Source organism: Rattus norvegicus, chromosome 7 (assembly GCF_021556685.1).
Source record: "Rattus norvegicus strain SHRSP/BbbUtx chromosome 7, alternate assembly SHRSP_T2T, whole genome shotgun sequence".
Lineage (NCBI taxonomy): Eukaryota > Metazoa > Chordata > Mammalia > Rodentia > Muridae > Rattus > Rattus norvegicus.
Genome location: NC_141540.1, coordinates 113016287 through 113043364, shown reverse-complemented (window position 1 = coordinate 113043364; position 27078 = coordinate 113016287). Strand labels below are relative to the sequence as shown.

The following is a 27078-nucleotide window of genomic DNA, read 5'->3' as shown; positions in this document are numbered from 1 at the left end:
ACCCCACTGCTCCAAGATCCTCTCTACCACTGATAAATAAAGTAAAATAAAGTATTTCCTCATTAGTCCTTGAAAGCTGACTAGGTTTCTAGTACCAGCATGATTTTCTTCCTATGGAATGGATCTTCAGTCCAACTAGACAACTGTTGGTTGTCACCAGTAAGTGAGTACCACATGTTGCACATATTATACACGATGAAGAATGAAACTAACCTGCAGAATTCACTCTTGTAATTGCAGCTCACCCTTTTAGTAACAAGACACTTGAGAATAGAGGATAACTCAGTGCATAGATTTGCGAGGCAAACATGATAGAAAAAAAAGTCCAGGAATGTGGAGGATTTCCAGTTTGAATGAAGAATTGATAAGATAGCAATGTAGATTGACATAGAGACTTAACTTGGACCTTGCTCAAGACTTGATACCTCCTTGAGTGTGTTCTTCATAGGAGAGAAACTGTGAACTCCTATTGGACTCCAAACTTCTATTTTTCACCTACCTTCACCTTTACAGTGAGAGTAGGTTCGCTTCTTTTCACTTACCTTATGCTGACTTGTCCACACAGTCTGTATCTGTTCTCATTACCTGTACTGTGCAGGCAACATGGCTTTCAGTGTGACTGAGTTTGGATCTCCCTTCTTGCTGTTTTCTCTTTATTTATATTTAAATTGATTCCTTTTCTTTTACATATTTTCCTGACTTTTAAGAATATTTACTTGGGCTGGGGAGATGGCTCAGTGGTTAAGAGCACTGACTGCTCTTCTACAGGTCCTGAGTTCAAATCCCAGCAACCACATGGTGACTCAAAACCATCTGTAATGAGATCTGATGCCCTCTTCTGGTGTGTCTGAAGACAGCTACAGTGTAGTTATATATAATAAATAAATCTTTAAAAAAAAGAATATTTACTTATATTTCATTTTATCTTCCTGGTTGAATTATTATCTTTTTCTTGGCTTGAGTCTGTTGGTACTAGTTATTCATACATTTGTCACTCTTTATTGTCTAGAGGAAATCTTTCAACACGAGTTGCTACTCACAGTATATGTATAGTTTGTTTCCACTCCTAAGTGTTCTCTGTGATTATTAGTAAAATATATTATTGTTCGATTGGGAAAGAGTCACTTTTAAAGATGTTTCTAAATAAATGCCTACCAACTCCTCCTGTCTCCCTCGATTTCTTCATGCTGATTCCAGTTTCCACCTCGCACCTTCTCATTTCCCACCTGACAAGCTTCCTTCAATGCCTCTAGATATGGCCCAACATTTGAGTGCATGAGACATCTTGATAGAACGTGCTTGCTGCTAATGGATTCTGTTAACTTTCGTTGCTCTGAAAGAATCTTTGTTTTGTCTTTGTCCATGAAAGATATTTTCATTGTGTGGAGAACATCCACTAAGTGCTCCCTTGTACCTTTTTATGCAATGCATGTAGTACACTCTACATTTGTGTGTGTATGTGTAATTATTTTTGATGAGATGTTAACTATCATTCTTACTTTTCTGTATTATATAAAATATTTCCCTGTGCTGAAGTTTTTTACTTTTTGTATTTTTGTTTATTTTATTTACCTATGCTACGTATTTATTTTGTCACTTAATTTTTTTTTTTTGTCTACCAGTAATATAGTTTGAATGAATGAATAGGCTTAAACAGTTGAACACTTGATCCCCAGGTGGTTGGACTTGTTTGGGAACATTGTTGAGCTTTCAGCAGCGGGAGCCTTGGTGGAGGAAGAATATTACCGAAGGTGGGCTTCGAAAGACCATGGCCGCACCCTGTTTATGCTTCCCTTTCTTTGCTGCTGATTTGTTGTTGAAGAAGGAGACTTGCAGCTTTCTCTTCTGCCCACCTTCTTCCATTTCCTCTCTGCCATTATAGATGCTCCCTCGAGAATTCCAAGCCCCAGTACTGTCTTTCTTCTGTGATTTGCCCTGGTCCTGGTAGTTTCTCACAGCAAAAGTAAAGTAGATATCATTATCAGCTTTATTATAAGGTTTATTCCCTTTGTTCCTTCTGCTTGAGGTAAATAAAGGTCTAGAATTCATGACGTTATGAAAATCATCAAATTTGAAATTATGTTTCAATTATTTATGAAAGTAATTAATTTTGCATCATTAGATCTTTATTTCTCTTTTAATTGAAACTTTTTTCGTATAATATATTCTGATCACAGTTTCACTTTCTCACCTTCTCCTAGGTCTTCCTTCCCTTATTCCCCACCCTTCTAACTTCACATCATTTTTTCTCCCTCTCGTAAGAAAACTAACAGGAAAACAAACAAACAAACAAACAGCCGAACAAGAGTAAAACAAAGCAAGTGAACAATAGCAACAAAAGCACAAGAATTCACACACTCAGAGAGGGACCCTCCACCTACATACACACAAGCAAACATCATTATAAACACAAAACTGGAAGTGACAATATACAAGCAAAAGACCAGTAAGGTAAAGGATATCCAAAACAAAAAGATATGAGAGAAAGAAACCTCCAGAAATATCTTCAAAGATATTGTTTTGTGTTGGCCCATCTACCAATGGGCTTAGGGCTTCTCTTAAGAGTACCTTGAGTACCTACTAAGAGAAACTAATTTTTGTCTTGCTTTTAGCTGTCAATTAGAGATGGCTTCTTTGTTATGGATGGGGGCTCATATCCACTTTTCAATCTTGGCAGTAAAACTCCATTTGTAGATGGACTGGCATGTTCCATGGTACCCTTCATCTTACTCCTCCCCTCTTTCCCCTCTCTTCTTCTTTCTCTTCCATTCTCTCAGTCTTTCCCCCCACCTCATTCTTCCTTCATTTTTATTAGTTTTCATTGGAAAAATAACTAACTGCAAAGATCCATTTTCTATAGTACGCGTTTTGTTGATATTAATGCCATGTAATTAAAAAATTGGTCTTTGTATGTTTTATTTTGATAGTTTACCTTGATTCTTTTAATATATATATGTGTGTGTCATATATATGATCATATACATATATATGCATATATATATGCCATTTAAGATCAGCTTCACCTTTTATATGTATCCTTTATTTAGAATTGCTCTTTGGCGGGAGGGGGAATTGGGGTTTAAACCCAGGGTCTCTAGAACGGTCTCTAGGGAGAACAACAGAGTGCCCTACCCCTTCCCAGAGGAAATAACTCAGATTCTGAGTTGTCCATTCATTTGTATTTGTCCTGTATGGTAATTTCATTATTCTTATTGGTTTTGTTATGACTAAGAAATCTGAAAGTTTGCACAGGTTGCCTGGCTATCATTGTTGTAACATATAGATGCCTATAATCTTAGTTGTTAAAGCAAGGTATATAACATATGAAGATTATGAAGGCTGGAGATCTGAAATATTTCTCACTGAACTAACATAGGATGTCAGTAGGGCTGCTTGCATATTTCATTGGAGTTTCTAGGAAAATATCTTAGATCTTTTGGAAATAGATCCCTTTATATTTCAATGCTATCAATGCAAGGTGGAGCCTTTCTCTCACTGTGTTTCTTTCTGTCTCTGTCTCTGTCTCTGTCTCTCTGTCTCTCTGTCTCTCCCTCTCCCTCTCCCCTCCCTCTCATATGCTTAATGGATGGGCTATAGCCTGGTTATCCAAAATAATCTCCAGATTTCAAAGCCAACTTTCTTTTCACTGGCTTGATTTGCATCTGAAATCTTAATTCTTTTGTGACTAATATATTTTCAGGTTCTGAAAATTAGGATCAAATTAAGGAAAGGGACAGAGCTTAGTCCCACTCTTATTGATGGAAACTGGTAAAATTGACTGTTAAGATCATTGTTTCTAAAAGGAGCTCTGCAAATTAGGCTGCTTAAACAACAGGAGAATGTCTGATTTTACACCTTATGGTGTTTTCACACCTCTCTTCATGCTCAATCGAGCCTCCTACCCCATTGTTCTCCAAGGGTTTGACTTAGTGCAAGTCCTTCACAGCAGCTTTACATTATCTTCTTCAGAAAATTTGACTCTGAGATCATTTGATGACTTACACACAAAATAATGTCCTTCTTAAAAGTTTGCATACATCATTTACCATGTGAACATGGGTGAATTTATTCATTTCTTGATGTTAATTTTCTCATACTCAGTACAGAAATCATGGTAAATTCATCAAATATACCCTTAAGATATAAAAGTTCACCTGCTGTGTTACGTATGAAGGTGTCATTTATGGATTTATCACCTGGCAGAAACTTCAAATGAAACAAAAGAGAATTATCAAAACAAAACAAAACACATGTTTTTTTAAACATTCTATTTCATCAGGAGAGGGACAAATGAGGAAACCTAAGTAAAATTACTTCATGAACTCATACCTGCAAAGCATTTGACATTAAAAATGATGGTTGATTCTCTAAAAGGAAATTCATTAAGATCAAATGCTTTTAAGAAACTATCACTCAAGGTTGGTTTGAAACCAATTATAAAAGAAACCTAATTTATGGGACAAATGGCACTGCTCAAAGATATAGAAGAGAAAACTGTGAGTTCTTCCTTGAGAGGAGAGCACTGGTTGCCCTCCTCTAGTTCCATGGCTTTAACAAGGGGACAAACCTTTTGAAAAGCTCAGTTTCTCCTGCTCAGCACTTGAGATGGTGCCATTTTTCAAAGAGGATTCGTGGGAACTCAAACAGGTCTGCATACGTGCAAGTTCTTAGTATCATTCTGTCCTAGAATGGCAGTCATTTATAAATCGTGAGTTCACCCACCGTCTTCCTCCAAGTACAGTGTGATAGGAAATTGATGCATAGCTCCTGGTAATGACCGAGGTGTCATGTGCTCAGACAAGAGATCATTAGAATATGACAGTTGGTTATGGTGCTGATGGGATTGATGCCAGCTCCATTGATGATGGAATTGCTGAAATATGGGTAAAGCCATTTGTATCAAGGAGAAAGAGGCTGCAATGAGTGGCCTCTAGGGAGTTAGCTTACAAATACATTCTGCTTGTGGTCAGTGCTTTACTGCTAATGCTAGGGTTATGGATGCTGCTGCTTCAGCTTTGATATTGATGCTGGTCCTGTTGTAATTGACTTATAAGCACATATCTAACATTTTAAAGATGGCTCATGAAGAAATCAAATGTCCTTATCTAACAAACAGTACGATCTGGGAACAGAGTGATGTTTCTACATTGTGGTGATTGGTGGCTGTGACATCTCACATATTCTATAGATATAATACCTTTTATTTGTCAACTTGACACCACCAGAATCACCTTGGAAGAGAGTCTTAATGAACAGTTATTTAGATCAAGTGGGCCTCCATGGCCTATCTTTGGAGGATTGGCTTAATTGTTAATTGAGGTAGGAAGATCCATCCTTGTACTATTTCTGCAGCTGAGCCCTGAATGGTATAGAATGAAAAAAGCGAGCTGTGCATCAGTATAATTGATGAAGGATCCAAGGATTTTTGTTGTCTCTTTCTCCTCTTCACCATGACTATGACCAGTGCTTCAGTTCCTGTCCTGTCTTACCCTCAATGATGGATGGTAACCTGGAATTGGAAACCAAATAAACTCTTTCTGGCCTTATATTACTTTTTGTTAGGCTATTTGTCATAGCAAGAGAAATGAACCTAGGATATTGGATGAGAGAAGCATCTTTCTGTGATGGTGATGTTACTGTTCCTCCATTTATATTTCTTAATAGCTGTTTTTGTCTGTTTTCTGCTGTGTAACAATACCTGATTGTTGAGGATTTTAAAGCAATACAATTATTTCTCAACAGCTTTCAAGGCTGGAAATTCCACCATCTTGGAACCACATTTAGTGAGGGACTTTATGTGGCGAGGACACTGCTGAGTTCTGGGTCATGCAAGGTATCACTTCTCAAGACAATACCTAAAAGAGGGAAAATCAATCTGGACTTTTTTTTTTTTTAAAACAGAACCAATCTCAGTTTCCTGCAAAAAATGTAGTGCTTTTCACAACCAGGATGTTAAAGGGGCAGTCAAGACACAGAATGTTTCAGTTACCTCCGATTTCCTTTGTTGTTATTATTTTAATTTTGGAGAGGCATATCCAGCCAGTCACCAGTCACTCTCATATTTTCCCCACGACTGGCGACTGGCAATAACTGATATATAGTCCCCCTTCTGTTATTTAGTTGGCTTTTTTTTTTTCAAGAATATTTTGCCAATGGAATCATCTTGGAATGGGCTTCTTTAGCTCACCCTAAATGTTAGAGATCTATTTAGATTGTTCTTGGCTTTGATTTGATTTTTGACCCTTGAGTCTTTCCACGCAGCCTAAGCTCTGTTTGAACTGTCTCTTCCTCCTCCTCCTCTTCCTCTTTCTCCTCATCCTCTTCCTCCTCCTCTTCCTCCTCTTTCTCCTCCTGCTTCCATACCCAGGGTGAAAGGATTATATTCACAAGCACACACACCCTGTTGAATGGATTATTACATAATATCCCAAAGCAATTCTGGTTATTTAATACTTGTATTTTGACCACTCTCCCAGCATTACATAATTGCTGTTACAATTTGATTTCTCACCAACAGTACACAAGGGCTTTCTTTACAAATCCTCATTCACTCCTATTGAGAGCCTGGAATGTGAGATAACATCTTTCTGTGGTCTCTATTTAAATTTCCATCACAAATCCAACCTTTGGCAAACTTATTTATTTGTTTCCTTTTGGAAAATGTCTCTTCATCTCTTTTACCTACATTTTGTTGATATGTCTTACATTTTTATATTTTTCATTAAGTGGACAGAATAACAGTTTTACTATGACTTTTTTTGCATAAGAATCACTGTACTTTGTCCACACTTAAGTGGAGAGTTTTGCTGTTTCGCTATTGTTATTGAGTTGTAGAAGTTCCTTACATATTGTATTTATGCGCCAATTACCAGATATACAGGTATATGATTTTCAATTCTTCCCTTCCATTAGAAGGATGCTGTGCATTCTGATTATTGTTTCTTCTGCTGTACAGCAGCCCCTTTGCCTGCTGTGCTTCCACTTTTTTATGTATCTCCCCTGCCCTTGATGGCAGAGTAACAGCCAAATCATTGTCCATACCAAATTTGTTTTGATTTAGAGTTTCCAAGTTTTAAGGTATTGAGTTTTATTTTTAATTATTGGATTTTTTATTTATATTTCAAATGTTATCCCTTTTTCTGATTTCCCCTTCAGAAAATTGCTATCTCCCCCCTGCTTCTATGAGGGTGCTCCCCTCACCCACTCCCTCCCACCTCTCCACCCTGACATTGCCCTACACTGGGGCATCGACTCTTGACAGGACTAAGGGCCTCTCTTCCCATTGATGCCCACCGAGGCCATCCTCTGCTACATACGCGGCTGGAGCCAAACATCCATCCCTGTGTACTCTTGGAATGGTCCCCAGGAGCTCTGGGGGCTCTGGTTGGTTGATATTTTTGTTGGTCTTAGGGGTTGCAAACCCCTTCAGCTCCTTCAGTTCTTTCTCTAGCTCCTCCATTGGGGATCCCATTCTCAGTTAAATGGTTGACTGCAACTATCTGCCTCTGTATTTGTCAGGCTCTGGCAAAGCCTCTCAGGAGACAGCTGTATCAGGCTCCTTTCAGTATGCACTTATTGGCATCAGCAATATTGTCTGGGTTTGGTGACTGTATATGGAATGCTTCCCCAGGTGGGACAGTCTCTGGATGTCCTTTCCTTCAGTCTCTGCTCCAAACTTTGTCTCCATATTTCCTCTTTTTAATATTTTTGTTCCCCCTTCTAAGAAGGAATGAAGTATCCACACTTTGGTCATCCTTCTTCTTGAGCTTCATGTGGTCTGTGGATTGTATCTTGGGTAATTCAAGCTTTGGAGCTAATATCCTCTTATCAGTGAGTGCATTCCATGTGTGTTCTTTTAATTGGGTTACCTCACTCAGAATGATATTTTCTAGTTCAATCCATTTGCCTGTAAATTTCATGAAGTCATTGTTTCTAATAGCTGAGTAGTACTCCATTGTGTAAATAAACCACATTTTTTGTATCCATTCCTCTATTGAAGCATATCTGGTTTTTTTCTAGCTTCTAGCTATTATAAATAAGGCTGCTCTGAACATAGTGGAGCATGTGTTCTTGTTATATGCTGGGACATCTTTTGGGTATATGGCCAGGAGTAGTATAGGTGGGTCCTCAGGTAGTTCTATGTCCAATTTTCTGAGGAGCCTCTAGACTGATTTCCAGAGTAGTTGTACCAGATTGCAATCCCACCAACAATGGAGGAGTGTTCCTCTTTCTCCACATCCTCGCCAGCATCTGCTGTCACCTGAGATTTTATCTTACCAATGTGAGGTGGAATCTCAGGGTTGTTTTAATTTACATTTCCCTGATGACTAGGGATGCACAGCAAGCAACAGATTGGGAAAAGATCTTTACCAATCCTATATCTATAGAGGGCTAATATCCAACAACTACAAGAACTCAAGAATTTAGACTCCAAAGAGCCAAATAACCCTATTAAAAATGGGGTACAGAGCTAAACAAAGAATTCTCAACTGAAGAATATCAAATGACAGATAAGCACCTAAAGAAATGTTCTATGTTCTGTTTAATTCCTTACTACACTCAAAGTTAATTCTGTGAATAGTGTTGAATGGTTTTCTGATTTCATTATGCCCCTTCTAGACATACAGTCTCTTTACGTTATATTCTGATATCTTCCTCCTTTTTTTTAATGCCTGTGAGTTCCTCATGTCCTTGGTCAAGAACTAGCTGAGCTCTCTCCATATTCATTTTTTCCCTCTTGTATACACTCTACTGGTCAAAGACTTTTTAACATCAGTACCACTCACTGTTTATTATTATAAATGATGTAATTTGAAAACAGGAAATCTCATGTCTGCACCTATTAAACCTCTTTTAACCCTTTGTGTGTCTGAAATTTTCTGTCTATTTTAGTTTTGTTTTCTTTATCTCAATGAAGAGGGGTATTGTATTCTTTCCTGGATTGTTTCGAATCTATATGTTGTTTTGAGTTAGACTGAACAGAAATCAAAGCATATTTCTAGATCTTTATTCTCTACCGAATGGTTTTACTTCCTTTGGTGAAATGTTGGTTTATTTATTTGATTTTTGATTTTTTTGGTTTTTTTAAACTTCATTTGTGAGAATAAAATAAACCTTTGTCAGTTAGTTAAGGTAAAATGTTATTGTACTTGACTTCTACAAATTTATGACAAAGTAACAAATACTAAGTGATTCTTCCAAGGGGAAATGCCTTTTATTAACCTCTTTCCTTCAACAGTTCAGTACTTAACCCTGGGCCAAGGAGATGCCTTAGTCAGGAAAATGCTTGCGTTGCAAGGACCTGAATTTGATCTCCAGAACTTGCTAAATCCTAACCTCAGAACTGGGGAGATAGAGACAGGAATTCCTGGGCTTTTCATGCACTTCCTCTTAATATTTGGGACATGAGTTTGGAGCAATGATCAGCCACATAGCACCACCCTGGGGTGGGCATGTTTTATAGCAAAGAAATCAACCAAAAACAAAAAGCACAACAGTATCAAATGCAAATGCAAGTGTGTCTACAGGATCATTTCCTCAGTCTTCACTGAAGTCTGAATGTTAGATGGGTCTATTGATTGTAGCCAGCTTCGTGTGTCTATGTATTAACACAAAGGAGATAGCTTTGAATCCAAGGTTAACAAATGTTAACATGTAGGTGAGCCTACCAAGATGGCATTCGCAAATAACAAATGCAATCTACATGAGATTTGCAAATGTTTTCCTCCGAGGCTTCAATTGTGATCCTCAACTGCATTTGCTGTAGCACCAAAGTGTTTAATTTTAATGAAATCGGATTCACCCTTGTTTGCTTTTATAGGCCGTGCTCTGAATTCAGAGTCTAAGAACTCTGCTTAATACTACATTGAGAATATATTTAAAATATTTTCTAAATGCATTAAAGACTTATATATTATGTTTAATCAAACCCATTTTTTTTACATGACATACTCTGAATATGACATACTATGATTATGGTTTTCTTTCTCTCCAATCTTCCCAATTTCTCTTTCCCATCCTTCCCATTCTGATCTATTCCATTTCATCTCTCATAAGAAAACTAACAGACTTCAAAGGGAAAATAATAAAATGTAATAGGATAAAATGAAACAAAAAAAAACCAGAATAGGACAAAACAAACAAACAGAAAAAGCCTAAGAGGCACGAGACACAGATATATATGCACAGACCCACTCTTTTGCATACTCAAGAATCCCATAAAAAACTAGAAATATGGAAATTGCATGCATATATGCAAAACCTGTAGGGTAATAAATAGGTAAGTAAATAAATAAACACATGAGAAAATTAATATTAAAATGAAAAACAAAGCCTTGACAGGACACTACAAGAAAAGGTACCTCAAAACTGCCACTGAGTTCGTTCTCCGCTCCCCAACTATTGCTATATTCGCTTTGTATAACACTAGTATATGCTTTCCTCTTTGTTCCTGAGCTATTGAATCTCATGTTCTTGGTGACACATACAGTGTCATATATGGGTACCATCTCAGGGAGTAGGTCTTAAATCAAATCAGATGTTGGTTGGTTGCTTCTACAGGCTTTGCACCACCATTGCACTAGAGTAGATTGCAAGAGGTCTGTCACTGTAGATAGAAGGGTTTGTAGCTGGGTTGGTGCTTACATTTCTCCTTTGGTAGTGTACACTGTGCCTTCTATTCCCAAGACCAGTAGCCAGTAGGGCTCTAGATAGGCACCAGCTAAACTTCGCCGTGTTAAATTAGTTGTGTAGATGTTGTCTTCACAGGCTTGTGTTTTTCATGTAAGTGAAAGACCAGTTTGGAGACAGATTTTGTGTGAGGTGGAAGATTTAATTTGAGGTTTGTTTGTAATTATTGTTTTGCCTGCAGGTGTTCAAATGCTTCAAGAAAACATGTTGAGAAAATGCTTTTTTTCACAATGTGTGTGTGTGTGTGTGTGTGTGTGTGTGTGTGTGTGTGTGTGTAGCATGGGAGGAGTTGGAAGAAAGATAAGTGATGCCAGCACATTATCCTTGCATGAAATTCTCAAAAACAAGTAAACAAATGTTGGTGGTGCATTTATATTCCAATTGGTGGTGACTGGAATGTGGATTCCAGCTTCTCTCTACTGTCCCCACTAAAACCATCTGTTCAGGATGTAAGTCTGGATCCCAGTGAAGATGGAATTCTGTTCTCAGCTAAGGATCAAGGTAGAGCTTTGTTACAACCTGGAATGTGTAATGTCTGCTGTGTGTGGAGGTGCTGCTGTTTTTCTGTCACTGGTGGGAGGCAGACAGCAGTTATCTAAGGGTTTTCTGTTTTGTTATGTCTTTTCAGTGTGTGTGTGTGTGTGTGTGTGTGTGTGTGTGTGTGTGTGTGTGTGTGTGTGCCTAGTCATTAGTGTTTCTGGTCTGACAGATAAAAAATTTCCCAATATCCAGTTTAGGATATAGGAGGTAAAAATGGAAGACTGGAAATTTATCACCACGGTTTTCTTTCTCTCAGAGTGCCTAGTTCTTGTGTCTCCCCATCTTTGTCTTCTTGTGATTCTTTTGTACCCTTGGAGTTTTCCTTGTGTTTGAGGAAAAGAATAGGAAAACATAAACATGGAGTAGTCCACTCCTTAGAGGCAGAAGTCATGCCAGGTAATGACCTCTTTTATTTTTCTTTTGTGATATTTCCCCTTCATTTAGGTGACTTTTTTGATATTTTAATTCTCAATTTTCACAGTAGGTTCACAAAATTATACCATAGATTGAAAATCACTCAGCTCACACATGTCAGAGAAATTTCATAAATTGCATGATAGAGTCAGACTCAGCCAGCTCAAAATTATCACCCAGACTCTAGTCATATAGCCATGGCCAGTGCTCTGAGGACCACATGTCCTTTGTTCGTAGTGTATACATCAACATCACACTTAAGGCCTTCAGCAGCAATATTTTATCACTATTCCTGATGCCCCTGACATAGTGGTACAGACTCCCCAGCTAAGAGCACAGTGAGCCATGGGAGCATTGATCTGGTTCATGGTCCATTTACTTACGGTTCACCTTGTCTGATTTACATTTTACTTCACTGTGGGTTTGAGATATGTGAAAGGAGAGGACAGTTATGTTTCTCAAGTGCTTACGAATTCAAAGATTATTAATAGCAAAGCACCAAGGGGAACACAGGAGAGGTTACCAAGAGCCTAGGAGCCTTATAGGAGTACCAAATGTGGATGTGAAGGAACAAAATTATGGTAAGACAAGAAAATACTACACTGGGAAAAATGGTCAGCAGTATACATAAAATGATGACCCATCTTCTACAAGTCACAAGGAGAGAGGCGAAGAGGGATGTGCACTCATAAGCACACACACATGTTTTACAAGTCAGCAAATCAGTTCATATATGGATTTCCAGTCCTACATTGTAGGATCTTCCTGTGACAGTTGATTTTTCTAGATGAAAAAAGCAAACACAACAAGAGCAACAACCTGTCTATATTCTGATTGTCACACTACCCATTTGTTTCTTTTCTGTATTGGCATCAACTCAATCAACTCAAACCTTGCTCAGTCTTATGTGATTTGAAGTGTGATTTCCTGCCTCTCTCTCCGTCCCGTCCCTTTTCCTTCAATTGCTCCAATAAAATGTAACCTTTTTTTTTTCTTCCAGATAACTGCAGGGCATCTAGGACCTTCAGTGGTTTCCTATGGCTTTCTGTAATGAAGCCAAAATAGTTGTAGAAGGCACACTAAGTAGTCATATCATCATGGCCTGGTCTCTGTTCTCTTTGTAGGTATTACCAGATCCGAGTGACCTTGAAAGTGTCTTCAAGGATCCCACATAGACTGAGTGCTTCCATTGTTGGACAGACAGGTGAGTGGAAAGCAGCCCTCCTGTTTCCTTGTGTGTCATGGTGTGGCAACACTTACTGTCATTCATTGGGCCAGTGAGTTCTGGAAAGGCAGACCAATGATTGGACGTGGCTCTGTGTGAACAGCGTTATTTGTTAAGGACACTTGGCAGAAGAAAAATCATTCTCGGGAGTGACTGGTAGTTGGTGGAAACTGCTGCAGATTGATTAAAGTCGTGTCTGGATGAAATTGACGAAAAGCCTTATCCAGAAGATAGGCAAGGGGAAGCCTGTTGTTGTGAGTTCAGGGAACCAAGTAAGCAGGCATTTGTGCTAGAACTTTCTAGGTACAATAATGGATATGAACGTCATCATGCTGTAAAGGATGCTGGCCCCTCAGAGTCTGTACAGGACCTACGCAGACACCAAATTAACAGCACAAAGGAAATATATTAACCTGGAGGGGCAAGCTCTGGGAGGCAGCCTCTGGACTGGGCAAAGGCAGAGAGCAAGCAGCAGCAGCAGCAGTAGCAGCAGTAGCAGCAGCAGCAGCAGATGTTTTTTTTTTCAGGAGCGGGTTTTTAATGAGAAAAGGGGGAAGACTGTGCTGGAGTGAACTGTTAAGTCTTGATTAAATGGAAAGCCAGTGTAGTGAAATAATGAAGTTTGATTGCTGGACCTTGGTCTTCTGTCTCAGCAATGAGTAGGTAGCCAAATAAGGGAATGGACTTCAGGGGCTGGCTTTAGGAATTTAATTTAGTGATTTTTAGCAAGGGAGAAGGAAAGGAAAGATAGGACAAAACCTGTCGTTGCCATGTTTGCCGTGATCAGGCCTGTTAAAGAACCTTTCACACCCAGTGGAAAAAGACTACCAAGCAAAGCCCAAATCCTAATTTTGATGCTTGAGAACTAAATGGGAACCCCTGGCTTTAAGAAGCCAGTCTGTAGGGCTGAGTGAGAAACAATGTATCCTATAAACAAAAAACCACATAAAAGTCTAACTAGCTGAAATACAGGGTAATTCAGAAGCAAATCTGGTAGAACCACCTTTTCCAACAAATAAATGACTCTGCCTTCAGGGCAGAGGAAGAGGAAGGAAGTGGAGGAAAGGAAAACCTCAAAGTACCCATTCACCCTTAGAAGTAAGAGTCACCCTGATTGTCAGAAATGAGATGTGGAATAGTGCTGGTCACAGCCCCACTTCATCCAACCCATTTGGAACAGGGCGACAGTATCTAGGTGAGTCAACGCATGCACAGTTGAGACCTCACAAGTGCGATGCATAGACATCAAGTGAAGGTTTGCAATTATTCCTCTAACTCAAGGCCGATAGAGAGACTCAGCTGGCCACCTGCCTCTTTCTCAAGTCTGAGCTGAGCAGGTGTTAGTTTACTGGTTAAGTCACTATGTTCCGGAGATATTTCTCTTGTCCGTACCCTCTGTTGGGAGCAAATCGTGTATTGCAGATGAGGAGAGGAGGTTTCATACTCTACTACCATCTATACTGCATTCAGTAGAGTAATTTAGGAACCATTTCCTCCTTTCCCATCCTGTACTGTTTCTTCCTTCCCTGCTTTAACCCATGATACTCACTGAGATAGCAGGATTCATGGGTCCTGCTTTGGAGAAACCGACTGTGTGAATTCTGAGGTAAATGATCAGCACTTGGACTTTATTTCCTCACTGGAAATCTGAAGACAGACATTCACCTCTACGATGTCTTTCTCTGTTTGCGGAGATGATATACAACACACATGTTTTATAGAGATAGTAAATACAAGTGTGTTGTGATGGGAATAGCCATAAAGTAAGGGTCCACAGGTCTGCGCTGAGAGAGGTCATAAGTCAAGAGTTATGAGCCAAGGTCTTGTTCTTAAAATCAAAACAAAATTCTGTGGGGCAGGAGGTGGGAGAGTTGACTGATTGATGAGAGCCATCTGTAGGCCAGTGTGGACTTGGCCTCTTTCCGCTTTGATGTTCTTGGCAGCATGAATTCAGCTCCTTTCATTGATATACCTTCTCTGGAGCCAGCAGTCTTGCCTGTGAGAGCTAGAGGCTGCTGGGTACGCAGGAGCTTTTGGAGCCCACAGAGAAGGAAGCAACGGAGATGGAGCTGCAAAGACAAAGGAAACCAGTAAAACACACACATTGAGGTTAAAGCTCCTTTCCTTCCTAGTCTAGTTTGCAATGACTATGATGCAGTTCTCATGGCCTTGACCTCTGTACTCAAATGCTGTGGAGACCAGAATGCCAAACATGCTGGCAGGAACTTATAATCAGAAGGTTTCATGGGCAAGAGACATAGGGCTGATTTATTTCTCTTTCAAGGAGAATTTTCTAATTACAACACATTCTTCTGTGTGTCTACATTGCAAATAATTTCAAAATTTGGTGCTAAAAACAGTGGCCTATTCTGCTTGATTTTTCAAGTGAGGTGAACTCTTCAGTGATGGGTGTTAGTGTCTAGTGTTACCTGAGGCCTCAGCTAGAATGAAGCACTCAAGACTTCTTCTGTTTTTTTTATTTTTTATTTTTTTTAATTATTAACTTGAGTGTTTCTTATTTACATTTCGAGTGTTATTCCCTTTCCTGGTTTCTGGGCAAACATCCCCCTAATCCCTCCCCCTCCCCTTCTTTATGGGTGTTCCCCTCCCCATCCTCCCCCCATTGCTGCCCTCCCCCCAACAATCACGTTCACTGGGGGTTCAGTCTTAGCAGGACCAAGGGCTTCCCCTTCCACTGGTGATCTTACTAGAATACTCAAGACTTCTTCAGCCACTCTTCTGATTCCTCAGCTCATTGCTTAAAGAATAGTTAAGTTCTGCATCTAGCTGGAGTACCAAACTACTTTACTTGGTAGTTCTTTTTTTTTCTCATATATATATATATATATATATATATATATATACATATATACATATATATATATTGTTTTTGTTGTTTTATTGGATACATTCCTTTATTTACATTTCAAATGTTATTCCATTTCCCAGTTTCCTGTCTATAAGCCCTCTATCCCCACCCCTTCCCCTATAAGGAAGTTTGCCCCAACATTAAGGTCTCTATTATCATCAGAATAGAATCAGAATAGGACCAGAACAGGTGATTGTCTAGGGTATCCAAACCTAAAAGAGAATAAAGACTCCTCGTGCTATATTCCTGTTCTAATTTTGATGTAATTAAAACTGGGAAATAATGAGATGAAGGGATATGGCTATTTGAGAGTCAGGTCATACTGTCATTAGACTCTGGATTCATTTGTGTTAAAATTCTACTCACCCAACTCAGAGTCTTCAACTTCCAAGGTACATAGCTGAGGATTTGCATGCTTGAAGGTGGGGCTACTGTATCATGATTGACATGTGATGTGAAAGGGTTAACGAGATTTTAGTCTATTATCAATGAAGCATTTTACCATTGGTTTAACAAAAACTCATAAAACCAACACAATTCAAGGCAGAGGTGAATCAGGTGTGAGACAGTAAGAACTGCAATGTGGGTGAAGAGAGGCAAAAGTTTGACAGGGGTATGTGTGATGTGGACATTTCTTCTGAAAGTTGTGTTGCCATGAATACCTTAAGATGTTTAACCATCCATGTGCCAGACACAAAGGCCCTAGGCAATTTTTTCTCATTCCTTCCATAATAAGGTTTAAAAGCAGGGTGTGCCTTGCCTATGGCTAGCTAACTAATCTCAAAGGCAACAGAGTACACCATAGAAGCCATTTTTTTCCTCATGTAATAGGGACTCTTAGAAGTCTCATTGGTTTCCTCACTACTCTAAAGGAATAGTGATTTCTCTATTCTTAGTAGGTAAGACATGGCACACACAGGCTCATCATACTCATTTGAGTTTAGGATGCATTTGTATACATATAAGTGCTTATTGTATTAGTCATGGTCTTTAGAGGAATGGAGCAATAGAATAAATATGTATTGCAAGAGATTTACTAGATTGGTTTGGATGAGGAATTTTGCATAGTTCAATAATGGCTGTCTGTACACTAGAGAGCTTGAGAACTTGTTAGGTGCTCAGTCCACCAGGCTGGATGGTGTATCAGCAATCACAATATATATGGCACTGATGGCCAGAAGGAACTCTGGAGACCTATGAGTCTACTTTGCTAGGCCAAAACAACTACTATCCAGTGTCAGTGGTAGCTGCAACAGAAGGGATAAGCCATGCAATAAACGAAGTCACTATGAGGGAGCAAAGGCCCTAGGCAAAAGCAACTGGTTTTCCTCTCAAGACTGTTCTGACACCAAGAATAATCTTGCCCTTCTCAGTTAATGCTTCCTGGAAATGCCTTACTGCTCCACCCAGAGACACTTTACTTACTTGATCCCATATCCAGTTAAACAGACAACCAAAATTAAACAACACATCTATACATAAGAATTTACACACTTGTGAGTGCATGGGTTTGTGTGTGTAGAAAGGGCTAATCACACATTACCTGTCTCAAAACACTACCTGAATCTTCAAGGTCAAAATATTTTTTTTTCTACATCCAATGAGTTGCCCAGATGCCTAATAAGGAGAGGTCCAAATGGAAATTAATTGAAATATAAGAATTAAGGTATTCCAGAAAGGAAACCTAGATATAAGGCACTTCAAAAATCTAATTATGCTACTTCAAAGCATCTTTCTCCCTCTTCTGAGTTCAGGGGCTCAGTTAGCATGCCCATGACAATGGAAAGACATTAAAAATATGTAACCTTGTGTATTTACCTCCATAAAAAGGTTCTGTTTAATAAAGCCTCCCATTTCTTCCTCCCCTTGAGATGGCCAAGATAAGCAAAAAGTCATTTCCCTGGGGACTGATCAATTAAGGCAGACGTGGTAGGGAGGTGCCCAGCAAAGTGTACTGAGGCTGTGGAAAATGATTAGGTTAAGAACAGGCATCTGCTTGTGTCTGCTCATCAAAGCCAAGGAAAAGATAGCAGAGTAAATTGTGGAAATGTATAAAATTCGCAATGATTAGTTTTCGTAATGTTTTGAGAGGTAATTTCCATTTCCACTAAGTGGAAGCACTTAAGAGCTTCACTTTGTAGGGGCGGGGAGAGACATTTATTTCTCAAATGAATCAATCTAATTTCTTTTCATGGTCCATTAAAGTGCTCCTAAATATCAACTATGCCTGTTTTTGTGGAGAATGCTAAGCAGGTAAAACACTCATCTCTCAGGCTCTGATCCAGCCAGGGTCTGAGGACAGCCAGCTCAAGGTTGACAAAGTGGCTGCCTGCTTTAATCCTTTGAAATTCAAAGAGGCATTACAATCCATTACCATACAATCTAAGCAGCTGCAGCCAAGTCAAACCTGCAGCTTGGAAATAACAATGGCCAGTGTTTCCTTACCTCTGCCCCTACACACTATGAAAGCCGTCTGTCAGGGACCCATGGACTCAGTTGTGTCAAGTTAGGATGGCATCTTAAAGCTGCCTGGGTTCAGGACTTGCTTCAAGAGTTAAATCACAAGTCATGTCACCTGCTTTGATGGACAGCTGCCCCTGCTCCTGGTGCTCACTCCATTTTGGATGCCCCTCTCTTCCTTTCCTGTGTTCCATTTTGCTGCACTAGACAGGCAGAAATACGACTTGTGGTCCTCATGAGCAGATTGTACAAGAGTAATCATCCCTGTTAGCGTAAGTGTCCCTCACTGCAGTGTCCTTCACGCAATTTGTAAAAGCAGCCTTGATCCCTCCCACATGTGGCTGCTCCTCCTTCTCCATCACATCTATCCTACTGAAGTTTGTTTTCTCTAACCAGAAGCCATGTCTTTACTTTGGAGGACCACATGCAGGGCACAAAATAAGGTCTAAGAATTGATCTTTCCAGGAAATTTGAATCTCGCTCCCTTGCAACCCCAGTACAAGTTCTGTCCCGGGTCAGTAGTTATTAATGTAGAAACTTGGCGGCTCAGCACCCCATCTTCTAGAAGAAGACAGAAATGTGACTTGAAGCCCATGCCGGAATCTTATAGAATATGCCAGTCCTGCTTTTCTTTCTTTCCAAACAGCTTCTCATTGCCCTTGTAACCTCCCTGAGGGTAAACCCTTAATAAATTACTGATACTCACAGTTTTGTCTACCATTTTATCAACAGTGCGTGGAAACTTCTAGGCAGAGAGTTGCCAGATTTCAATTAAACTGACTCATTCCAACCCTGTGACGTTCATATAGCTCTCTATGTAGAATAATCCTTATGAAAGAGCCTAAATAGCCAATGATACATTAAGTTGGTGTTTGTAGTTAATAGATTTCTTGGGGGTCCAAATATTCACAAGAATGTATTAAGATATCATATCTGTATATCACCACCATACTTCATCAAACAGGGATGGTTTCTCTCTCTCCCTGCTAGACCTCGAATGAATTTCTAGCTCCTCAAAATTGGATGTGTATGAGGCATTGCTAATACACAATGCAGTGACATTTGGACATCTGCTATGAATGGGAAAGAAAGTGGTGATCATTGTTGGAGATGGGGTTCAGGAAGAGAGATCCAGGGTTCTACTGCTCAAGGAAAGACCATATGAAAAAGTTTCTGTGACAAACATCTCTTTCTGGTGCCTAGGGTCAGCAATTCAAACTCTTTCTTTTTGTAAAATGAGTAAGGTGCCTCAATTTGTCTCTGTGACATTAGATATAGTTGTTGTAAAAATATAAAAAATAAAATAATAAGATTGTCTTATATCCCCACTAGGTCCAGCACCGTGGTGCCCCAAGATATCTGTTAGATATCTAAAGTCTCAGTCTGCTCTGCTCCATTCTATATCATACTGCCAAAAGCCTCCTCTGAACCTGACAGCAATCTCTCTACCTATCTAGTTCCCAAGACAGATTTCCATGCCAGAAACACACATCCCAACTCTGCAGTGGCCCAGATCAGCTGCTACACACTTCCTTACACTTAAATCGCTACACGAAAGAACACACAACACAATAACCTTTGGCCCAATTGATAAGATATAATTGCCCACCTAAACATACAAAGCCTAATACACATCCATCCCTTAAAAACATTTGTAGCAACCTGTAATGGTACAGTGTGGAATCTTAATGTCACCTGCCATATTGTCCTACCACGGCTTCTCTCCCTGTCCCTCCTGTCTCTTCCACCTGTCTCTTCCACTCTCCTCCTCTTCCTTCAAACTTTTCTTCCACCCATCCTTCCTTCTTGTCCAATGACAGGCCTCCTTATATCTTGAACCTGCCTCACCTGTGCCATCATCCCACCAGATACCCCTGCTCAGTCTATGTCCTCACAGTTGGAGCATCCTAAGACCCTAGGATAATACCTAATCCTCTCCTGGGGGAATATCACCTTGACTTATAGGAGAAAAGCCTACATAAGTTACATTGCATTTAGCAAAGGAACCTAGAAAGACATTGAAGAAATTGGCACACGTGTCTAGAGCTTTAAGCACAGGGCTTCGGAGAGCTTATTTCAGTGGCAGGTAAGAACAACCAAGGAGAGTATCTCCAGAAACAAGTGCTTTTCTCTGTTCATCTTACGTAAGTAATCTTAATGCCTCATTACCTCCTCTGGGCCTCAGTTTATATCTCTGTGCAATGTTATCAACAACACACTTTGTGAGTGTAGAAGTACACACAGCATTGCTATTCCAAGCCCTCAATTCGCACTAGCTACTGATAACTTTCCTTTAGAAATTTATTTTTTCATGGCAAACAAGCAAGCAATCAAAGAAAAAAAAATGCTCCAGGGACCAAAGTATTAGTGCAGATTGTGTGTGTGTGTGTGTGTGTGTGTGTGTGTGTGTGTGTGTGTGTATGTGTTTGTATGTTTAAAGTGTCCTATGGAACAGGCACTTTCTTGAGCTCTCTAAATATACATGTGCTCAGCTGAAGATGCCACTGGCAGTGGGGGAATTTTGGAAGATTCTACTGGGGTATTTCCTAAGAAACTAGGTGGTGATTAGTGGGACTGTGGGATTGTATGCCTGTAGACTGTCTTTATATATATAAATCTATGCTCCGTAACAGGCACACATTACATTATCCTTCTAGGGATTTCTGTTTCTTGATAGATCAAGCAAAAAAGGGCCCTTTTTATTTTATTTTAATTTTTATAGAATGCCTTTGATTCATTGTTTGTTTATTAGTATCAAGTACAAATTAGGACCACATGACTTCACAAAATCAAATGAAAGCAACTCGTTTGCCATGGAGACACAGCCATGTGAACAAGATGCATTTTAAATGAGAGCAGGATTGCCCTAGAGAAATCAATTGGGACACTAGAGTTCCCACACAGTATGGCTTTCATTTCAACTGTATATACTCCTTCCTGCTGATGTCAGGAAAAGAAAGAATGTGGCTATGTCAAAGCTCAGGAATGCAAACTGGCCAAATATGGCTCCTCCACTGTCTTACATCTACAGGACATTCTGAAGTTCCAGAATTATGCTTTCTTATTGGTGGGTGGGTCTCACCTAATTGAAAATATCTCAGAAGTGTAGTGAATAGTACATCTTCAAAGCTGTTGCCTTTACATGGAGTGCTCTTGAAGTAAGAATGCATCTGTTTTTCCTTTTTGTTGTTTTAGAATAGTGCATTCAGTCTTTTATTTCAATGCAGGGCACAGACATTCTTGGGGAAATCGAATCTTGGGGAAATTGAAATGTAGAAATGAAATCTCCATGCCTAAACCATCCAGCCTGTGGCATCAGCTCCTTTTTGATGTGGTCATATGTTCTTACTGTACTGGAGGTAGACGAATTTGAAGCCACTGCTGCTTATGTGGTTCCAGGTGAACAAAGTCTCACAAAGAAACCACACTGGCCTTTGGATAGACAGTGTCAATTATCTGGAACCCCTGCTAAATATATAATCCATTTCCTGCTTCTCCTATTCCTTTTCCTCCACTTTCCCTCCAATTTCGTCTTTGCTTCTATTTTCTTTTGTCATCTTCACGTGTTCCTACCTCCTTTGTTTTCCTGTCTTTCTCTCTTGCATTTCCAAACTGTTGACAGTGACAGCGTAACTATTGCTTACACATAGTCCATTTCCCCGAGACACTATTCTACGTTCTTTGTACTTATCATGCGTTAATTAACAACAGGAATTTTTGTGAGAAATCAATTGTGTGATTTTGTCTTTATGTACACATCAAAGCATCATGTCCTATCATCTCGGGATTGTCATCACATGTGAAATCTATCCTTGACTGAAATGTCTTTAGATAATGTATAAAAGCATTTCGAATAGGTACTATCGATATCTTCAATGAGAAGTGAAAATACAGATGTACTCACAGTAATTGGGGCCAAGATTCTAACTTAGGAATTTTGGATGCACAACTGGATTCTAAGCAGAGCACAACTGTTGCTTCGTGCCCACTCTGGAACAGTTGGAAGTTCTTTATTGGGCTACAGTGGGCTCTGCACCATCAGCTTTAACAATCCCTTGCAGTCATGTCTATTCTTCATTGGGTTCACTCCTAGGTCAACGCTTCTGAACTTGACTTCCGTATCCCTTTACCTGGAACTTAACTCCTCTAACAACGTTTGTTTAGTGTCCCATCAATTAATACGGGTTTGGTTCAAATGTTCCCTTTTCAGAGAGGCATTCTTGTCTGGACTTTTTAAAAAATTGATTCCTGCTTACCTTTCGTCATGCATTTCTTTATTCTGCTTTTCAGACTATGGCAGCTAACCTTACTATATATCCATTTATTTACTTAAATGCCTTTCCTCTTAAATTTAATAATGCTGCTTTCAGTAAATCATGACCATTTTCAATGTGGAGGAAGCAGTTTTAGTATTTTCATTTCTGAGTAAATATAAACCATTTTACCTTTTCCATAATGGTTCCAGAGAATAGGATGCTATGCCATTAGAAGTCATAAGACCAAGACTATTATCACGGATAAGACAAACGAGCTTCCTGCACCATGGACATGAACTCATGCTGTTCACTGAAGCTAAAGAGAGCTAGTCCTGCCCAAAGTGCATACAAAGAAATCAGTTGACTTATTTGGGGGAACATAGAGTAATGTTTGGTGTTCGTCCATTAGTCATAGGCACAGCATCCAAAGATGTTTTTACTGTGTGCACAGACATCTTGGCTTTGTGCTTGGTAGGCTATTGAAACATGCCATCATCCAGGAAATGTCAAGTCTTTCCTGTTGCTGATGTCATCACTTACATAAAAGTCCTGGTCTTAACTGCTTGATTTGAACCGATGGATTTAGATACTTAAGCTACTGACAAAGGAGTGAGGCTGGGTAGAACACTCTTATACCCCAACAGGCAGAATAGGTCAAGGTAACCCTGTGTTATAGTTATGAGTAAATCATTCCTCAGAAGATCTGCTTACCTATATTTAGAAATGAACAGAGTCTGACTCAAGAGACTAGACAGCAAATGGAACAGATACAATATGAATGCAGTCATGCCAACTTCTGATCTTGTTTGAATCACCCACCAGATATCTGCAGGTGCTAATTGACTTAATGGTTTTAGCAAAGTCTGCCAAAGAGCCTGAGCAAATCTGTCATAATGCACATATCAGAATTGTTGTCAAGGACGAAAGGATGCTTATAATGTATGATTTAACTTTGTGACCTCAAAATGGAGATTCTTAAGTCAACGAAAAGCAAATAAATCCATAACAGTATTCACTCTTGTCTCTCTTTGTCACTTACCCAGCCCCCTCAAAGCTCACTGAAGTTAGTCTGGTTTATTCATGAGCAGTTGTAAGAATTCCGTCCTTGTGGCTTGGCCTGGTCTTTTACGACAAATTTGATGAGAGAATACAAGGGTGGGTACATGTTTTAATGGGTAGCAGTATAAGGGCCCAATGACTATTTGCCTTTGTCCTACTGTAGTGATGTAAGGGAGGTCTGTGATTTGTTTAATCCTCATATTGCCCCTAGAGCAGTAAAAGGACCCACAGTACAATACATGTGACACGGAGGAGCCAACCAACTTGTGAATTTGTGGTCTGGGTATCTGATAAACCCCACACTGTGAATCTGTAACTGACATTGAACTCTTCACCCCTCCCTGTAATTTCAGGTCTTATCAATGGACCTTTGCTCAACTTTCTTGGATCACTTGGTGTAAGGCTCTGCTTTCCTGTGCTTAGCTTGCTAGATAGCTAACACCCACATCCCTCACCAGACATCCTACTGACCTGAGCTTTGTGTATGAGCTTCCAGAATGATGCATACACCATAACATTATGATTCCACCTTTTAAAGTGGATAACAATGAAACGACTAGGAGGTTTCTGCTATTATTTGAGTAGGGATTTGTACATGGATGGTTTTTGTAAAGTATGACCAGTGTCTGAATTCAAGCTGTAATTGTCAATTGGCAACCAATTTGGTAAATATTTGGTTTTTTTTTCTAATCATTTTGTACTTTCAGGTCATTCAACTGCTCCTTGTATAGATTATAAAATAAAGATAAGAAAAAGTTTATTCTGTATATGAATATTGTGCTCCCCAAGCCATTTACTAAAGAGGCTGTCCTTTCCTCTAGCTTATTTTTCATATCTCTTGGAAAGTCAACTAATTGAAAAGCACATAGGTTTATTTCTAGGCTTCCAAATCTGTCCTATTATGTGCCAGGCTATTTAGATGTCTATAGCTTTGTGTAGATTTTGAACTTACATACTGTAATGGTGATAGTATTCTTTTACTAAAGTTTTTTGTAGGTGTACATAATTACTTGGAGTTGTATAGGAATTTTAAGACATTTGAGGTGAAAATGGAATTTGTAATTTGGATCAGCATTTTACTGAGTCTTTGGATTACTTTGTGCAGTTATATGTTATATTTTAATGATTATTAATTCCCCTAACTTCTGAACATGTATGTAGTGTGTTTGCTTCTAAATTTACTTTTGTTCCACATCTTACCTCTTTGGTTGAATTTGTGTGTGTGTGTGTGTGTGTGTGTGTGTGTGTGTGTGTGTGCATGCGTGTGTGTATGCTTTGGTAAGAATTATTAATGACATTTTTTTCTTGATGTCTTCAACACTTTGTCATTTTTTCTAAGGCACTATAGATTTATGACTATTGATTTTGTAAAATGAAGTTTTGCATTGTTAGTTTTAACAATATATCGTTGAAGTCCTTAGAGATTTTTATATCTAAAAATCATAATATCTACAAAGAAAGACTACTAACTTTATCTTTCTGACTCTTTTTGGTAAATCTCTTTTGGAGAACATGCAAATCAAAAAATTATCACACCCTGAAACTAAGCAGACCATGAACTTTTATACATTAGTTGTTCCAAAGCTATGAAGCTTCACAATGAATTTTGCATTTTCAGTATCAAATATATTTCTTTGCAATCATCCACTACCAAAAGCCAATTTTTGAACATTGTTTTCTCCTTTTCCTAGTTGCTTTACCTAGCACTTTTAGAACTACATTCAGTTGACCTAGTCACGCTGGACACTTCTGTTTTATTCCTGACATGAGACAACGTGCTTTTGGTTTTTTACTACTTAGTCCAACATTAATAGTGGTGTTATGACACACAAGACTCTTACAGATTAAAGTGTATTATTTCTATATTCCAATGATAATTGCTATTTTGAGTCACGTACATAAGTACTGAGAACTGAGCTCAGGGAGGGCAGCAACTGTTCATAACTACTGAGCCATTTTTTCAGCCCCTACAGATAATAAACAGAGACTGTTTTGGGAGAATTTAGTGAGCCAATTTTTTCTTTCCCTTGGGGAAAGCAACTGACTCACTCCTAGGATACCTAGGATTGGGCTAAACTATGAGAGCCATGCCATACAGCTATGAATGCCTCATCTTTCTGGCGAGATGCAACTTATCTAATGGTAAAGTAAAATAATTGTGACGTGATAATAAGTCCCTAAATGAGACCTATCAGAGAGAATGTGGGCTTGAGGACTGTGTATGTGTACAACATAGAAGGATAGGTTAACTCCAGTATATCCAAGGGACTAGAAAAGTCAGGGTTCTGCTTCACCTTGAGGGTTTTCTGAACCTCATCACCCACTATGTTCCTTTGCCAACTCATTCATTCTGTCAGGGAAACTCATTTAACAGAAAGTTCCTCCATAATAATAAAAAGACTAGAGCTGTCTTAGACTTCTATTCAGATCTGAGTGAAGAAGCCATAGCTAACTTGTTGGCATGTAATCTCTGTGTGTCTAATAATCTAGCCATAGCTATGTTACAGTGTACACTTTAGTGTCCCTTCCTCTAGAAGAAACAACTTGCATGAGTTGTACATGTAGTCAGCTTGTTTGTTTATGGGAATTGAAGATGGATAAGGTTACTTGCTTCCACTGTTGTTTCTTTAGGGAATTAGGTCATCCTGCCCGCCCCCGTACCTCCTGCCAAACACACTTTTGACCATCATTATTTAATGTATTATGTAGAATACATTTGTATTTTATCTTTTAACTTCATTAAGGTAAATGTTTTATAATATGTATTTTAAACTTGTGAGTTTACTATGCTAGCACTTTGCTCTCCACGCTAAGACTGGGTTTCACATCTCCATAATTAGACTTACCAACAGCATGATGCTGGAAACTCCCAATGTTTCCTCTGATGGCTGGAGGAGTTGAAATGCAGCGGTGTAGTGATGTACTGATTCATGCCTACACCTGCTTGGCTCCATCCTTGAAATGTTTTTGAGCTGCTTCCACACGGCTACTCTGGAGGCACCTCATGAGTCCTCATGTTTTCTTGGTGAACCACTTTACCAATCCATACCTCAGCTTTATTCTTCTGTTTCTCTTTTCATGTGGATTTGTAAGATATTCTGGCTTCTGTCAAGTTTCAATTTAAACAATGCAGGGAAATACTCATTTTTTCCTTTCTACACTCTAAGTTTCTCTGCTTTCGAGTTAAGTATGCTGCATTTCCTCTAAGTTTTAATTTTGTAACACTTAACAGCCTTATAACTGAGCAAATTCTCACTAGGTTCTTTGTAGAAAGTGTTTAGTTTGTACATATTGAAGCCTATGGGATCTGAAATTATCCCCCTTGTTGCCAGGACTGAGTGCCTGGGAAAGGCAGCACCAGTCCATACTTAGATTTCAGTGAGTACTTGGGGTCTAAGTAACTAAAATATGCAGATGGGTGAGAAGGATGATCTCCAGACTCCATTGAGTTACCTCTTCCCTTTTAAGGAAGCCCTATTGAAAACCTCAGTCGTGTGTTGCACTATCATTGGCTTTGGTTTGAAACAGTTCAGGACGACACTGTTAAAGTTTAGGGTGCAGTAAAA

At 39.2% G+C, this 27078-nt stretch overlaps 1 protein-coding gene across 2 annotated transcripts in view; it reads left to right on the top strand.

Annotated features, from left to right (window-relative positions):
* Fam135b (family with sequence similarity 135, member B) overlaps window positions 1–27078 on the top strand; it is a 270508-nt gene that overhangs the window by 128411 nt on the left and 115019 nt on the right. For both annotated transcript variants that reach the window (NM_001427631.1, XM_087557413.1), the window contains 1 exon segment: window positions 12768–12847. In NM_001427631.1, the coding sequence (NP_001414560.1) occupies window positions 12768–12847 (80 nt within the window).